General features: G+C 45.8%; 1 protein-coding gene across 1 annotated transcript in view; it reads right to left on the reverse strand.

The window, feature by feature from the left end:
- ARHGAP20 (Rho GTPase activating protein 20) overlaps window positions 1-17722 on the reverse strand; it is a 127205-nt gene that overhangs the window by 15336 nt on the left and 94147 nt on the right. The window contains exons 7-9 of the mRNA XM_066582139.1: window positions 17494-17571; window positions 15614-15680; window positions 12564-12743 (exon numbers count right to left, since the gene is read on the reverse strand). Coding sequence (XP_066438236.1) covers window positions 12564-12743; window positions 15614-15680; window positions 17494-17571 — 325 coding nt within the window. The remainder of the gene's footprint in view (window positions 1-12563; window positions 12744-15613; window positions 15681-17493; window positions 17572-17722) is intronic.

Here is a 17722-nt window from a genome sequence, read left to right on the forward strand (position 1 = left end):
AAATTCATACGCAGCCAGCTAAGTGTTACAGCAGGCTTGCGCAAAATTATTTCCTAGCTCTGTCTGGGCTGTGAAATCACCGCTGTATTGCAGTCCACAGTGCAACACTCTGCAATTCTTTGACATACTCCAGGGCCAGAAGCGCTTAGGCAGGGACAGAAGACATATTGATTGAATATAGGCAGTGGGCCTTTGCAAAAAAATTTGGGGAAAAAAATCTATTTGGGCTGCCTGTGACTGTCCTCGGTGTTCTGGGTCTCTGCTGGGTGTAGTAGTTCTCCAAATTCATACGCAGCCAGCTAAGTGTTACAGCAGGCTTGCGCAAAATTATTTCCTGGCGTTCCGTAAGTGAAGTCAGTCTCCAACCACAGGCCAATAAGCGGCACATTTAATTACCGCGTTCTGTTTTTGCATTACTGGTAATACAGCATGCTGAGGGGTAGGGGTAGGCCTAGAGGACGTGGACGCGGCCGAGGACGCGGAGGCCCAAGTCAGGGTGTGGGCACAGGCCGAGCTCCTGATCCAGGTGTATCGCAGCCGACTGCTGCGGGATTAGGAGAGAGGCACGTTTCTGGCGTCCCCACATTCATCGCACAATTAATGGGTCCACGCGGTAGACCTTTATTAGAAAATGAGCAGTGTGAGCAGGTCCTGTCGTGGATGGCAGAAAGTGCATCCAGCAATCTATCGTCCACCCACAGTTCTGCGCCATCCACTGCTGCAACTAAGAATCCTCTGGCTGCTGCTCCTCCTTCCTCCCAGCCTCCTCACTCCATTACAATGAGACATTCTGAGGAGCAGGCAGACTCCCAGGAACTGTTCTCGGGCCCCTGCTCAGATTGGGCAGCAGTGGTTCCTCTCCCACCATAGGAGTTTATCGTGACTGATGCCCAACCATTGGAAAGTTCCCGGGGTCCGGGGGATGAGGCTGGGGACTTCCGGCAACTGTCTCAAGACCTTTCAGTGGGTGAGGAGGACGATGACGTTGAGACACAGTTGTCTATCAGTGAGGTAGTAGTAAGGGCAGTAAGTCCGAGGGAGGAGCGCACAGAGGATTCGGAGGAAGAGCAGCAGGACAATGAGGTGACTGACCCCACCTGGTTTGCTACGCCTACTGAGGACAGGTCTTCAGAGGGGGAGGCAAGGGCAGCAGCAGGGCAGGTTGCAAGAGGCAGTGCGGTGGCCAGGGGTAGAGGCAGGGCCAGACCGAATAATCCACCAACTGTTTCCCAAAGCGCCCCCTCGCGCCATGCCACCCTGCAGAGGCCGAGGTGCTCAAAGGTCTGGCAGTTTTTCACTGAGAGTGCAGACGACCGACGAACAGTGGTGTGCAACCTTTGTCGTGCCAAGATCAGCCGGGGAGCCACCACCACCAGCCTCACCACCACCAGCATGCGCAGACATATGATGGCCAAGCACCCCACAAGGTGGGACGAAGGCCGTTCACCGCCTCCGGTTTGCACCGCTGCCTCTCCCCCTGTGCCCCAACCTGCCACTGAGATCCAACCCCCCTCTGAGGACACAGGCACTACCGTCTCCTGGCCTGCACCCACACCCTCACCTCCGCTGTCCTCGGCCCCATCCAGCAATGTCTGTCAGCGCACCGTCCAGCCATCGCTAGCGCAAGTGTTGGAGCGCAAGCGCAAGTACGCCGCCACGCACCCGCACGCTCAAGCGTTAAACGTGCACATAGCCAAATTTATCAGCCTGGAGATGCTGCCGTATAGGGTTGTGGAAATGGAGTCCTTCAAAAGTACGATGGCGGCGGCGGCCCCGCGCTACTCAGTTCCCAGTCGCCACTACTTTTCCCGATGTGCCGTCCCAGCCCTGCACGACCACGTCTCCCGCAACATTGTACGCGCCCTCACCAACGCGGCTACTGGCAAGGTCCACTTAACAATGGACACGTGGACAAGCACACGCGGGCAGGGCCACTATATCTCCCTGACGGCACATTGGGTGAATTTAGTGGAGGCTGGGACCGAGTCAGAGCCTGGGACCGCTCACGTCCTACCCACCCCCAGAATTGCGGGCCCCAGCTCGGTGGTGGTATCTGCGGCGGTGTATGCTTCCTCCACTAAAGCACCCTCCTCCTCTAACGCAACCTCTGTCTCGCAATCAAGAAGTGTCAGCAGCACGTCGCCAGCAGTCGGTGTCGCGCGGCGTGGCAGCACAGCGGTGGGCAAGCGTCAGCAGGCCGTGCTGAAACTACTCAGCTTAGGAGATAAGACGCACACGGCCCACGAACTGCTGCAGGGTCTGACAGAGCAGACCGACCGCTGGCTTGCGCCTCTGAGCCTCCAACCGGGCATGGTCGTGTGTGACAACGGCCGTAACCTGGTGGCGGCTCTGCAGCTCGGCAGCCTCACGCACGTGCCATGCCTGGCCCACGTCTTTAATTTGGTGGTTCAGCGCTTTCTGAAAAGCTACCCACGCTTGTCAGACCTGCTCGGAAAGGTGCGCCGGCTCTGCGCACATTTCCGCAAGTCCCACACGGACGCTGCCACCCTGCGCACCCTGCAACATCGGTTTAATCTGCCAGTGCACCGACTGCTGTGCGACGTGCCCACACGGTGGAACTCTACGCTCCACATGTTGGCCAGGCTCTATGAGCAGCGTAGAGCTATAGTGGAATACCAACTCCAACATGGGCGGCGCAGTGGGAGTCAGCCTCCTCAATTCTTTTCAGAAGAGTGGGCCTGGTTGGCAGACATCTGCCAGGTCCTTGGAAAGTTTGAGGAGTCTACCCAGGTGGTGAGCGGTGATGCTGCAATCATTAGCGTCAGCATTCCTCTGCTATGCCTCTAGAGAAGTTCCCTGCAAAGCATAAAGGCAGACGCTTTGCGCTCGGAAACAGAGCCGGGGGAAGACAGTATGTCGCTGGATAGTCAGAGCACCCTCCTGTCTATATCTCAGCGCGTTCAGGAGGAGGAGGAGCATGAGGATGAGGAGAAGGGGAAAGAGACAGCTTGGCCCACTGCTGAGGGTACACATGCTGCTTGCCTGTCATCCTTTCAGCGTGTATGGCCTGAGGAGGAGGAGGAGGATCCTGAAAGTGATCTTCCTAGTGAGGACAGCCATGTGTTGCGTACAGGTACCCTGGCACACATGGCTGACTTCATGTTAGGATGCCTTTCTCGTGACCCTCGCGTTACACGCATTCTGGCCACTACGGATTACTGGGTGTACACACTGCTTGACCCACGGTATAAGGAGAACCTTTCCACTCTCATACCCGAAGAGGAAAGGGGTTCGAGAGTGATGCTATACCACAGGACCCTGGCGGACAAACTGATGGTAAAATTCCCATCCGACAGCGCTAGTGGCCGAAGGCGCAGTTCCGAGGGCCAGGTAGCAGGGGAGGCGCGGAGATCAGGCAGCATGTACAGCACAGGCAGGGCAACACTCTCTAAGGCACTTGACAGCTTTATGGCTCCCCAGCAAGACTGTGTCACCGCTCCCCAGTCAAGGCTGAGTCGGCGGGAGCACTGTAAAAGGATGGTGAGGGAGTACGTAGCCGATCGCACGACCGTCCTCCGTGACGCCTCTGCCCCCTACAACTACTGGGTGTCGAAGCTGGACACGTGGCCTGAACTCGCGCTGTATGCCCTGGAGGTGCTTGCTTGTCCTGCGGCTAGCGTCTTGTCGGAGAGGGTGTTTAGTGCGGCTGGGGGAATCATCACAGATAAGCGTACCCGCCTGTCAACCGACAGTGCCGACAGGCTTACACTCATCAAGATGAACAAAGCCTGGATTTCCCCAGACTTCTCTTCTCCACCAGCGGACAGCAGCGATACCTAAGCAATACGTAGGCTGCACCCGCGGATGGAAGCATCGTTCTCTATCCCCATCAAAAACGGGGACCTTTTTGCTTCATCAATCTGTGTATAATATTCCTCCTCCTCCTCCTGCTCCTCCTCCTGAAACCTCACATAATCACGCCGAACGGGCAATTTTTCTTAGGCCCACAAGGCTCACTCATATCATTTTTCTAAACAATTTTTATACGTTTCAATGCTCATTAAAGCGTTGAAACTTTCACCTCAACCAATTTTTATTTTAACTGGGCTGCCTCCAGGCCTAGTAGTTACCAATTAAGCCACATTAACCAAAGCGATTAATGGGTTTCACCTGCCCTCTTGGTTGGGCATGGGCAATTTTTCTCAGGTACATTAGTACTGTTGGTACACCAATTTTTGGGGGCCCTCGCCTACAGTGTAATCAAATTAATTTTTAGCCCACCTGCATTACAGCTGACGTTACATTAGCTGTGTTGGGCACTGCAATGGGATATATTTATGTACCGCCGGTGGGTTCCAGGGAGCCACCCATGCTGTGGGTCCACAGGGAGTTGTAACTGCATGTGTCCACTTCTAAAGAACCCCAGTCTGACTGGGGCATGCAGTGTGGGCCGAAGCCCACCTGCATTAAACATGACATTACCTCAGCTGTGATGGGCAATGCAATGGGATATATTTATGTACCGCCGGTGGCTTCCTGGCACCCACCCATGCTGTCGGTCCACAGGGACTTCACAATAGGGAGTTGTACCTGCCTGTGTCTATGAATTAAAAACCCCGGTCAGGTTGGGGCATGCAGTGTGGGCCGAAGCCCACCTGCATTTAATCTGACGTTAGCTCTGCTGTCCAGGGCACTGCAATGGGATACATTTATGTACAGCCGGTGGGTTCCAGGGAGCCACCCATGCTGTGGGTGCACACGGAATTCCCATTGCGGAGTTGTACCTGCCTGTGACTATTTATAAAAAAAGCCCTGTCTGACTGGGGCATGCAGACACCTTGACAGAATGAATAGTGTGTGGCACATAGGTTCCCCATTGCTATGCCCACGTGTGCAGCTCCAGATGGAAGTGGCACAGGATTGGATTTCTCATTGCTTCTGTACAGCATTGTGGACTATTGCCCCGCCCCTTTTAAAGAGGGTCGCTGCCTAGCCGTGCCAACCCTCTGCAGTGTGTGCCTGCGGTTCCTCTGGCAGATGCACTTATAAATAGACATGAGGGTGGCGTGGCATGAGGGCAGTTGAAGGCTGGGCAGGGAGAGTTTGGTGTGCGCTGTGGACACTGGGTCGTGGGGGGGGGGGCAGCATGTAACCCAGGAGAAGTGGCAGCGGAGTGTCATGCAGGCAGTGATTGTGCTTTGTTGGAGGTAGCGTGGTGCTTAGCTAAGGTATGCATTGCTAATGAGGGCTTTTCAGAAGTAAAAGTTGTTGGGAGGGGGGGGGGCACTCTTGCCGCTATTGTGGCTTAATAGTGGGACCTGGGAACTTGAGATGCAGCCCAACATGTAGCCCCTCGCCTGCCCTATCCGTTGCTGTGTCGTTCCCATCACTTTCTTGAATTGCCCAGATTTTCACAAACGAAAACCTTAGCGAGCATCGGCGATATACAAAAATGCTCGGGTCACCCATTGACTTCAATGGGGTTCGTTACTCGAAACGAACCCTCGAGCATCGCGAAAAGTTCGTCTCGAGTAACGAGCACCCGAGCATTTTGGTGCTCGCTCATCTCTACTTAAGATGCATTTCTGCTGCCTTAACACCCTGCGCCACACGAGTGTAGCAAACATATTAGTTGCCCACAAAAACTGATAAATGCCGAATAAAAAAGGATGAGTCAAGGGCATGTGGTTGAGCTGCAATGCTAAACATAACCTATAGACAGGTGTGGCAATGTTTTTGGAAAATGGAAGCCAGGTATTTCCCCAAAAATAAAATCCTTAACCACATGACTGTATGTCTTCCTCTTATCAGCAGTAATATATGCCTAGTTTTCTAAAATGGACAATAAAACTAGCGCTGCTGACATGTGAAGGCCTCGTCCTGCGAGAGCACTTAGCCAGCATATGTGTAAAACAATCATCACTCTTCTGAATCTAGGAAAACAGCCCCACCAAAGAAATGCTGGCCCTGAACGGCTCAGTATATTGTTACAGCCAGGCCTTATGCTGGGAGGAAAATACTACCGGATTTCTTTAACCCCTCTCACGGCCAAGGACCAAGCAACTTTATTTTCACTAACAGAAATGGTCTCAGGTTGCACATTCACATTTCCAATGACAGCGCCGAAGCCATATGTAACTGATAAAGAATTCCGGGCTCTGGGTGGGACAGCTCCGATACGACTTATAACAATTGCTGCCTGTTTCGTTTTACTTTTATTATTCTATATATTTCAGGCTTGGATCTGCACGCAGCCCCCTGGGACTGGGCGGAAAGACTGAGCTGAAGACTTTAACTTATAAAAATATTTCTCTACATAACCCTTCAGTAACCCTCTGCCTTCTCAACAGAAGAGTGCAAGATACACACTCAATTGTCAATTTGGAAGTTTGTATAGAATATGTATTATCGCTAAACCCCAAGAATTCAAATAAAGTGTGTAGGTGTACATATTGTAATATATATCATACATACACACTATAATATATAATATTCACACACACTTTTTTTATTTGAAGTTTTTTTAACTAGAGAAATATATTGTATGAAAATGATATATATACATATACACACACACACAATATATTTCTTTATTTTAAAGAAAAAAACTTCACATACGTAAGTGTATGTATGTGATATGGAATCTTTTTAAAAGGTATCGCAGGATTTTATAGACGATCGGGTGATTTCCTGGTGTAAGGCAACAGGACACACTTCTTTTGGTCTCCTTCTCCTTCCTCTACTCTCCATAGACTAAGGGCAGAATGAGACAATCCCCCCACTTCCTGTGTTGCCGTTTGTTAAGCCCGTTAGTACAGATTTCACATGACAACAGCCATATTATAGGCAACGTTCCGATTCACTTGAGTAGGAGTTTTGACTGTAATACCAAATTGAGCCACTGCAGTGAGAATGGAGCTATACGCTTTCTGCACACATCAGCTCTCCGCAAGACTGCACATCTGTTTGGTGGGGGTCCCAGGTATCAAACACCCACCAATCTACAATTGATGGTCTATCCTGAGCACAGGCAAGCAATGGTTTAAAGTTGGACAATATGTTTAATTTTAAAATTGTTACATGGCTATCTGGTAATTTCTTGGCAAATTGTCACTGGGATTACATAGGTGCTACTGTTAGGAAAAAGAAAAACAACAAAACTGTGACTACAATGCTTTTCAATTAAAGCATGCTGGACTATTAGGTAATTTCCATACAACCAAAAACTGGAACCAAATAGTGAAATAATTTATCTGGACTAGATTCGGCTCTCAAATAATCTAACACTCTTGGGAATATAAAGGTGGCAGATTATCAAAAATGGTGAATTAATGGAAAACAAAGTACTGTGACCCTTTTTTTATTGAGGAATGCTGGACTATCAGGTGTCCTCCTGGCAACCAACATCTGTCCTAATTTCTCTGTTTCTATTCTGATATACATTTCTTAAATTCTTTGGATAATAAAAGTTTATCCTTGAGGAGAGTACCAAGTTGGTGCCGAGAGTCTTATATAGACCATGCAATGCTTTCTGGGAAAAAAGGTATGCAGATGAGGAATGGAAAAGTACCTCCACAGCACCACCTGTTGGAAGGGGACTGCCTTATAAGTCAATTTCTGACCTTTCAACAGGCCTTGCAACATAACAGTGAGGCAGATTTACCATTGAAAATACGACAGTCTTCTAGTGCACATTGCGCCAGAAAACAGTCTGACATGCTTTGCACCACATTTACTATGTGCTTTCAAACACTTTACTTGTCTCATCCTAAAAAGGGTTGTGGGCGCCATGGAAAGGGGTTGTGACCTAAATTATGCCAAATTATGCCAAAATTCTGGTGCAATTTTTGGCATAAACGAAGCCAACTTAGTAGGCGATATAAGCCTAGACTAGTCTTAAAATGTGACAGATTTACCATCCTGCATGAATCTGGTGCATTTTAGGACTGTCCATCTGTCTTAGGCCAGGCTCGCATGACCGTACGGTAAAACGCTGCATAAAAATCGCAGCGCTTTAGCGGCACTGGCAACTACATATCCCTGCATATTGTCACATTTTTGCTTGTGCACAACAATGTATTTTACACATGCTGTCATGCACTGGCTTCCTGGTTTTGTCTTTTTCTTCTGACATTACCTAGCAACTGTTTTATGTGCGTAATTTATGCAAGAAATATACAGAACTGTGAATAGATCAACGAAAATCAATGTATTTTCATTGACTCCATTCACTGCGTATTATGGGTGCGTACATTGCATGCGTAATACACAATTAAATTACTCTCATGTGAACCCGGCCCTAAATTAGCATTGTTTCCCTTTTATACAGTATTCGTAAACGTGCCGCAGTGTGTTGAGGGTTTAGACATGGAATAGTTACTTCTTCATCCCATCTGCATACCTCTTACCTATGGAGAATTGCCTACAAAATCTTTTCACTTTAATTCAGCTGTGTTGCAGTTTCCTTTAACCCCTTCAGTGGCAGGCTTAGGTAGTCTTCAGCACTAACCCCACTAAAGGGGTTAATAACAAAGCCCAGTTATCGCAGTAATCATACATGGTGGAGTGATTTCTGGACGACAAGTGCATGTAGAATGTTGTGTCCCCCGGTTATATCTGTAGGAGCGACCTGTGTGTGACAATGGGCTTTACAGATCAATCTCCACACATTGGGCTATTCTTAGCCGGCTCATGAAAGCCGCTTACCTGCTGCTATATATGCCACTGCCGGATCCTGGCTCTTTAACCATTCCACCCACACACGACTGTGCACTGTATTCTAGGGAAGCCTTCTGACACAAACCTGCAGTTATGTACGACGCGCACAGTCTGGCGTCTTGCTTTAAATTAAGAAGTAAAATCTGCAGAAGAAGCTGATCCTTAAGACTCTGGTCTCTATCCTGTAGCTATAACTGCATGGCGGTAGGAGGAGGAGTTTCCACAGCAGCTGGAGACCCCTGGCCTTGGATAGCCCATGTTTCTGGGAATGCAAGGTGGCATTGGGATGTAGCCTATTACAACTCCCAGAATTAGCGCTGGCCTTAGGGCTGTACGACGTATACTAACTCTCCTTTTCTGAAGCCATCAGCATAGACTTTACATGGCTTTACTTTAGCTTACCTTAGATATCATGCTTGGCTTGCATATAATTAGACAATGGCATTTTAGTAATTTTGAGGTGGGAAGTGATGAGGAATGAAGCCGAGCTCCAAAAAAATATTCCACTTTTTAACCAATTTGGAAAATGAAGGGGTAAAGTACAATACACAAAATGTATGTTAACAGGGTTGCAATGTAAGACTAGAGAGAGAGGTAACTGTGCATGATCTGGTACCACTGTCGGCCTTAGCTTGTTAGATGGCAGAATATTTATGGCGCTCCCCCCTTCCCATCATAAGAAAAACTATACATAGTGCATTGACAAGCAGTCAGCTATGTTGTCCTTATGCAGAAAGCAGCGAGATAGGCGCATACCAGCCCAGAACCAAGCTCATAACATAAATACAACACCAGAACCAAGCTCATAACATAGATACAATACCAGAACCAATCTCATAAATACAGCACAAACCTCAGTACATAGATGCAATACTAGAACAAGCTCATAACATACATATGACCCCAGAAGCAAGCTCATATCATAAATACAGTAGCAGAAATAAGTAATTGTGTTGCTGGATCATCAGATAGGAGGTGACAGAGCCAGGAGGAGGAGGATTTGTGTATCTCTACAAGACACTGCCGAACAGAAGAAGACAATCATCTGGCCTGGTGGCATACATCAGCTTAAATACCCCTCCAAAAAGCTAGCGTCCAGCACCCTGTGTGACCGCACAGGTTGCACATAGCCAAGACCAGCCATAGCCGCCACCACCTTATCAGGACTGACACACCAGCGATTGAACTCCAAGTCCCGACTGAATGAGATAGACCAATGCTCCTTTTACACAGAGCAAACGACAGCAGACTTTACTGGTTCATGCAGGCAGATAAATAGTTTGGAATTGTGTTTACATTCACTGTGCCAGTGAATGTGAATGACTAACTAATAGGTGTTCACATGCAACGACGCGCGAACGAGTGAATGATTATTACTATGCCTGCATAACATGAGCGATGAACGAGAAGTAAATTAATACTTGTTTATCGTTCATTTGTTGGCCATGTTTACACTGAATGATTATCATTCAAATTTGCATGATCCAGCAAATTCCTTTTTTTTTTTTGGAAATTCTCTTTTTTATTAGGACAACAAGCATACTGATTAATTTCAGCTTCGTCACAGTCCAAGTAACCAGCAACCTGTTCAAACATCTTTGTTACAAAATACAAAGTACGATTTAATTTTTTCAAGGGTTTCAGGGAGGGGAATAGGGGAGGAGAGGAGGAAAGTTGTGAGGGAGAACCGCAAGTGATTCAAGAAGTCATGCAGTTTGAAATTTATCTCAATAATATATGATACCCGACTCATTAGGTAGAAAGAGTGGTATATAATCCAGCAAATGTTTGAATGATAACCATTCTGTATAAAAGGGCCCTTTAGGAACTTCTGGCCCCCAGAACCCACGATGTATGGCATGTATGATTAATAGAGATGAGCGAGCGTACTCGCTAAGGCAAACTACTTGAGTAAGTAGTGCCTTATGCGAGTACCTGCCCGCTCGTCTCTTAAGATTCGGGTGCCGGCGGGGGAGAGCGGTGAGTTGCGGGAGTGAGCGGGGAGGAGCAGGGGGGAGAGAGTGAGAGAGATCTCCCCCCCCCCCCCCGTTCCTCCTCGCTCTCCCCTGACGCTCCCCGAATCTTCAGAGATGAGCGGGCAGGTACTCGCATAAGGCACTACTCGCTCTAGTAGTTTGCCTTAGCGAGTACGCTTGCTCCTCTCTAATAATTAACTATTGTAGAGGATTATCTGGGTGATGAAGAGTATCGCTTAAGGAAAAGTTTTTTTTAGAGGGGAAGATGTCACCAGAAAATTATTTATTGTCTAAGTCAAGTTTTCCTTACATGAAAACACTTTTTTAAAGAATTTTAATTTTTTTCATATCATTATACATTCTGAAATCTTGCAGTTTTCACACTAACCACTAAACCTAATAATCTTCCGATTCTCTAGAAAAAAAACTTCATAGCAGTCACCTACAGTAAACATAATTCGAAAAAAGTCTATAGTTAAAAAATAAAACAATAAAAAAAGCACATTTAATAGTACCTGGTTTAGTTAGTAAAAACAAATATAGGTGATACAAGTATGCCTGGTGAATCCAGCATTGACCTACAGCAGCCATACATATGTTGAGGACTTAAGTACAACAGTCTATGGCACCCATGACCCATAGATATGCAGGGTCGGCTTAGGTTATGTTCACATCTGCGCTTGAAGGTTCTGTCACATATTTGGCATGCAAGGACTTCTTTATCCAGTGAAATGCTGGAAGGACGGATAGAAACGGAACTGACCCAACAACAGTCAATGAGGTCCATCTAGCTCCATTCAGTTCTGTCATAAAATGGCTCTGTGTCACCAGGGAATTCCTCTTTCTACTCCCTTAACAGAGCAAGAAAAACTGAATCCCTAAACGCAGATGTGAACATAACCTTAGAATATTTATTTCATTTGTGGGAGGAAGACATGCCATACTCAGAGGCTGCAGACACTACGTTACCTCCTGACGAAATAAAGGATCAGGCATATTGAGACCCTCAGATACATTAGGCTACCAGTGGATTCCACTGACATTAACCCACTGTGCCCTTATCGCTGTAGCGCCAATCCTGTTGGTATCTGCAGTGTACTCCTTCTGTATGACATACGTGTACCTAACAGAGTTTCTGGAAAGGAACTACTTGGGACAACCTCTGAGGGCAAGTACAATGTAGGTCTGGGGAAAATCTGACCTATGTCGCACTCCATTTTTCCTATGTGGAAAAAGAAAAATAGCATTTGCTTCCAGTATCCAATGACATCGTATGCAAGTGTGATGCGATATTTTCACACTCCTATAGGAAATAAGATTCTTGACGCCCAAAAATAGGACATACTACGTTTTTTCGGACTCCATTGATATTAATCCCCGCTGAATCCTTTGAGTGGCTGAGTGGTCAAGTGCACAATGAATGACACGTGACCGCCCTCTACTTCTTCTGGGTTCCATGTAACAGGCGCAGGAGCTGCAGCGCTGAACGGGGACCTGCCGGGATAGGTGAGTATTCAATATTTCTTTATTTTAAGGCGGTAGAACCTTGCTTTTATGCCTCTTTACTATAAGGAGTTCACCTACAGTCCTCTGTAAAGCCAGAGTATAATTTCACCATCAGCTGCAGCAAATGACAAACTCGTCTCCGCTACATCAATGGACAGTACATATGTATTTGCTATCCCTAAACTGCATTTGTTTTTTAATTCTCTGTCCTGGTAATTCAAAACTGCCCTGGAGGATGGTTTCCTGAAATGTTACTCTACGCGATATGTGTAAACACGCTGAAAATTCTAGGAAAATACCTCAGGCGAGTGGAATGTGCGCGTCTACCCTCTCATTATGTCAGCTCGCAGTAATAACAGGCTCGTGAGGCTGAATGAGCCCTCTGTACCGTGCAGGACTCACCGGAGAGCTGCTGACATATGGCCAGGCGGCTGGGCTTCAGTATGAACTGACACTGCATCTCCCTGGGCAGCTGCTCCATAACGAAAGGGCCTTCCAGATTGATGGAGTCTTTTGTCCCCTGTATTTGAGGCAAAGCATCACGAATATGGCTCATTTTAATCCCAAACGGATATTCATGTCCTGAGGGAGAAGAAAAACAAAAAGACAGAAAAGGTTAAAAAACTGACAGATTTATGTGTGTTAGTCATGAAATGGCTTGCAAGTACATTGTATTAGAGACCCCCATCTAGTAGTGCTTTGGACCTCCTTTGGTATTCACAACTGCAGAATTTCATCGCGGTCTAGTGATGAAATTGTTCTGCAGGACTATCGGCCCACGTGGACAGGAAGCTTCTTGTAGTTGTTGCAGATTGGATGTAGGTGCTGACAGCAGCTGACAGGAAGGGGTCATCAATTCATGCTGCTTGTTCCAAATTCTGACCATCCCAGCAGCATAGTGAAACAGAAATCTGGATTCATCTGACCATGAGATGTTTTTGAATTGCTCAGGGATATAAGTTTTATGCTGTTTTGCCCCCTGGAGCCTTGCCTTTCGGTTTTTCTTAGACAACAATGGCGCTGGAACTGGTTGCCGTTATAGCCCATCCGTGCGACAGTACAACGAGTTTTGCATTCAGACACGCTAGTTGGCATACCAGTGTTGTATTTGATTGCAATTTGCTTGACCGTACACCTCCTATTCAGCAAAATGATTCTTGTCATCCTCCTCTGACCCCTTTTATCAACAAGTTGTTTACACTTACAGGATCCTCATTAGCTGGATGTTTTTCCTGGATCACACCATTCTTGGTATACGGTCGACACCGTTGCATGGGTAAACCACATAAGGCTGGCAATGTATGAAATCCTGGCCCCAGCTAGTCTACTAGTGATCACCAGATCTTGTTGGAAGTCGTTCAGATAGCTGGATTTTCCAATATAATGTGGATTCACACTGAAACTGATCCACAGAAAGTCGCCATGTGATTTTATGCTGTACTTCACGTTCAGGGGTCTGATTTCCATGCAGGAAAGTGCCAATTTATTAAAGGGCCAAGGTCACTAATAAAGGTGCAATTCAGTGTATATACAGTGAAAGAGTCTTAATAGGAGACGTTACTATAACTTTATTTCATAAGTAGATGAATTTTCAATGGAGTTCTCTCTGCTCATGACACTGCAGTCCTGTGCTAGAAGTCCTGAACTGTCTGCATTTGCGGATGCCGGAATAATGGAATTTTACGGTATATGTAATGAAACAGGACTATTTACTGAAACAGATTGGGGAGGAAAGCTAAAACTCCACCTGCTTAGAGGTATAAAAGCTTCAAAAACTAGATTTTCACTCATTAATATTGCTTGTGTTTGTCCCTTTATGACATCTATTTCATGGATTTGTCGGCTTTTGTGCCTTTTCTTTAGCACTTGACATTTTCCCTGTACGCAGTTTTAGTTATTTATGTGGTATATATTTAGTGTAATCTGTTCTTTTCAGTCTGCTGAATGGCTGACACATCTGCTCAGGAGCTGCTCGCCACCAACAGCTTTAATCCTAATTAGCTTTCTTTCGGTTACATCGAATGGGAGTTTTACTTTTTACAGCTTTAATGCTTAGAAATATTCACAAAATACAGTCAGGGCATTTAGTTAAGAGGTATTTATAGTATACAGCATGTGTTCGTAAACACTAAGTATACAGCATGGGGTTCAATTACTAATATTGTCCAATAGTTAGCAGCCTGGGTACTTTTACACGGGCCGATCATCACCCAAGTTCAATAGAGTTCTTATGGGTGACTGCTGTCCCATGTAAACATAGGACCCGACAGGGCAAGTGAGTGAGAATCACCTAAAAACCAAGCAACTTTCAGCCCACGTAGACAGGCAGTCATTCATCTATGTAAACTGCCTGTTTACTCCGAATGGAGGCGGGCGATCGGAAGAGATCTCCTAAATGCTCCACCTCCATTCAGTGAGCAATCACCGCTCCTGTGTAAAGGCACAGGAGTGATAAACATTGGGATGGCTGTCTCAGGCACTTAAGCACCCAACAGTCATCCCATGTAAAAGTACCATTAGACTAGGCAGATATAAAATGCTCCAGATTTAGCTCAGTGACTCTGCTGAATGATACATCTGCCGAATTATAAGACTGTCTAGTCTAACTTTGTATCACCTTTTAGTTTTTGATAAAAATTGCTTCATGTTGTGGCTCAATTTTTGGCACACAATGTCACATTTAGGCCAGTCCCTGTTCTCTACGAAGGAAAGTCCCTCTGTTGGACACAGCAAAAAAAAAAAGTTTCTGAAAACGTCTAACACTTAGAGTGCTTTTACATGGGGCAACTGTCCGGCATAGAAACAACCGATAGTTGTCCAAGCGATAATCACCCCCAGCGTTAGCTTGAAGTGGCCATCCACAAATCACCTCTCCGCCTTAAAATAAAAACTAAGCATAAATCATCGCGCCCTTTGAGCACTTCCATACCTTTACCCTTACCATATTCCCTCTGGAATCTATGGGACTTTATATCTGCCGGTCGGACTGTTGGCTGCATTACCACGCCTATATGACCGCTCTATTACAGGCATAGATTTTCACTAAAATATTGCCCAATTTCCTCCTATTCTGTATTCTAAATCTCAAATTTCACTGCTAAAATGTTGAATAATATCACATGCAACACAGTTTATGCCAAAACTAACGTAAACTACTTTGAAAATGTGTCCATTGACTGGCATTTAGTAGATAAATCAATAACTTCTTCCACCTTTGTGAAACTTTTACAAGTTCACAAAAGACAGTCAATAACTTGGGACACTTTTACTACATAACATCCTTAAAACGGAAAACTCAAGAGATCCGAAGCAATAAATCGATGGACTGTAACAATGGCAGATCCATGCCGGATAGTAATGCATTCCTGTTATATCACTGCACTGTTGATTTTCTGATTGTCTCTATTTAGGAGCTTAAAGCTAAAACAGTAGTTGAAATTCCTTGAACATACCAATAAGAGGATAAGGTGCATCATCTTTGCCCGAGGTGACCCACAACTGGTAATCTGATTCTGATCCCTGCAGAGAGAACACAACATAGGATGAGCCGAGAAACATTCATCGGCCTTAGGATGTATTACAACACGTGGACGGTGAAGAACCCATCATGAGCCGCTGACATCAGAGAGGCCGTAATACTGTCAGGGTTATGAAAACAAATTTGAAGAAATGAAATGTATCATCTGTAACATGGTTATACTGAGTGATCCCCACTGGAGGGATAAGGTTATATTATGTAAAGTGCCTATTGTCATTGGAATCAGAGCTGATGGGTAATGATGAGATATAGGACCGGACAACGAGGGTCGGGAAGTTGATATGATTTTAAATGGGAGAGAAGACAATTGACAGCAGAGGAAACATTTAATCCCATGTGCTTACCGACATGAGTCCTTGGGAGGAATCAGAGTCCCAGAATAAGGAAAGCCTTGCAGGCCTAATGCAACACGGTCTTAAAGGAAATGTATGACCATAAAATAAAATTGTAACAAGCTATCAAAATTTTTGGGATGATTTTATTTCACACCTGTATCCATTTGACACCTTCATGGTGCTTACAGTTGCAAGAAAAACTATTGAAAGGGCAAGAAAAAGCTCTGTGCAGCAGTTTAACGTGTTAAGTGTCAAGTTAAATGTTGCTGCATCTGTACAGTAGCAAGAAAATGGACCTGAACCCTATGGATTTATCTGGATTGCTGCATTGATTACTAACAAAATGTGGTCTGATTGCTATCAATTCTAGACAAACACAATCTTAGGCTGCATTCAGACGAACGTATATCGGCTCGGTTTTCACGCCGAGCCGATATACGTTGTCCTCGTGTGCAAGGGGGGGGGGAGGATGGAAGAGCCAGGAGCAGGAACTGAACTCCCGCCCCCTCTCCGCTGCTCTGCACTATTTGTAATGGAAGAAGGCGGGACAGGGCGGGGCTAAGCGTCGAGAATTAGCCCCGCCTCAACTAGTGCAGAGGGGCGGAGAGGAGAGAGGGGGCGGGAGCTCAGTTGCTGCTCCTGGCTCTTCCATCCTCCCCCCTCTGCAGATGAGGAGGACGTATATCAGCTCGGCGTGAAAACCAAGCCGATATACGTTCGTGGGAATGCAGCCTTAAAATGTTGGAAAATGGAGAAGGTAAATGAGGTCAGCTCACTGCCCATCCAGCAGAGCAATAAGTATGCAGGTGTCAGAACAGAAGGTGCACGGAAATGGAAACACTTGGCTGAATCCCACGTAAATTTAAGTAGAAAAGAATAGTAAACCATTCTAGCAACATAAAATATAAAACTTTATTAAAAAAAATCATGTTAGAAATTAGTACAAATAAAATGAATGACTGATGAATATATAGAAGGGTACGATGTATCCAAAGAATAGCTCCTCCTATAAGGTGTATATCCTTCTATATATTCATCAGTCATTCATCCAAACTTGTTATGAACAAGGCTGATCGGAGCTGAAATGTGCAAGATTTTGTTTTTCTCTTTATGCACATTTGCTTCTTCACATTACACACATTAGACATATACAAATCAAATATAGGCGAGTTGAACCTATCAATTTAGGTGGCATCGCTAACCATCTAATGTGTATGGGGCCTCCTGATTGTTCCCTGATGGCAGATGTTGAGGGAGATAAGGATCAGGAACTTAGATTTCAGCTGCACAATGCTTTTGTTTTTGGGTCAGGAGCCAGTAACCAAGGTATCTGGAAGTGGCTTTCTCCCCTCACTGCATACAAAACACAGGCACAACTGGCCAAGTTGAATATGCATGTGTATGAAGGATTGGAAGAGATGGCCAACTAATCTGGGCATAAATCTAACTGGGCTCTTACCTCCACACCAAATTGCTGCAAGGCCATTTTAATTACATCAGTCACTGTTTCTTCATTGGTCACAGTCAGAGTTTTTGACTACAAAAAGAAATTGCAAGTTAACATTTTTTATCTTAATCAGTAGGAGATGTGAACCATCATAAACTATCTGATAAACTTAGAACAAAATCTCTCTTTATCTTCATGTTGTCAGACTGAACATTCTGATAGTACCCACAGGACCATGGAC

This window comes from Eleutherodactylus coqui, chromosome 1 (genome assembly GCF_035609145.1).
Source record: "Eleutherodactylus coqui strain aEleCoq1 chromosome 1, aEleCoq1.hap1, whole genome shotgun sequence".
Lineage (NCBI taxonomy): Eukaryota > Metazoa > Chordata > Amphibia > Anura > Eleutherodactylidae > Eleutherodactylus > Eleutherodactylus coqui.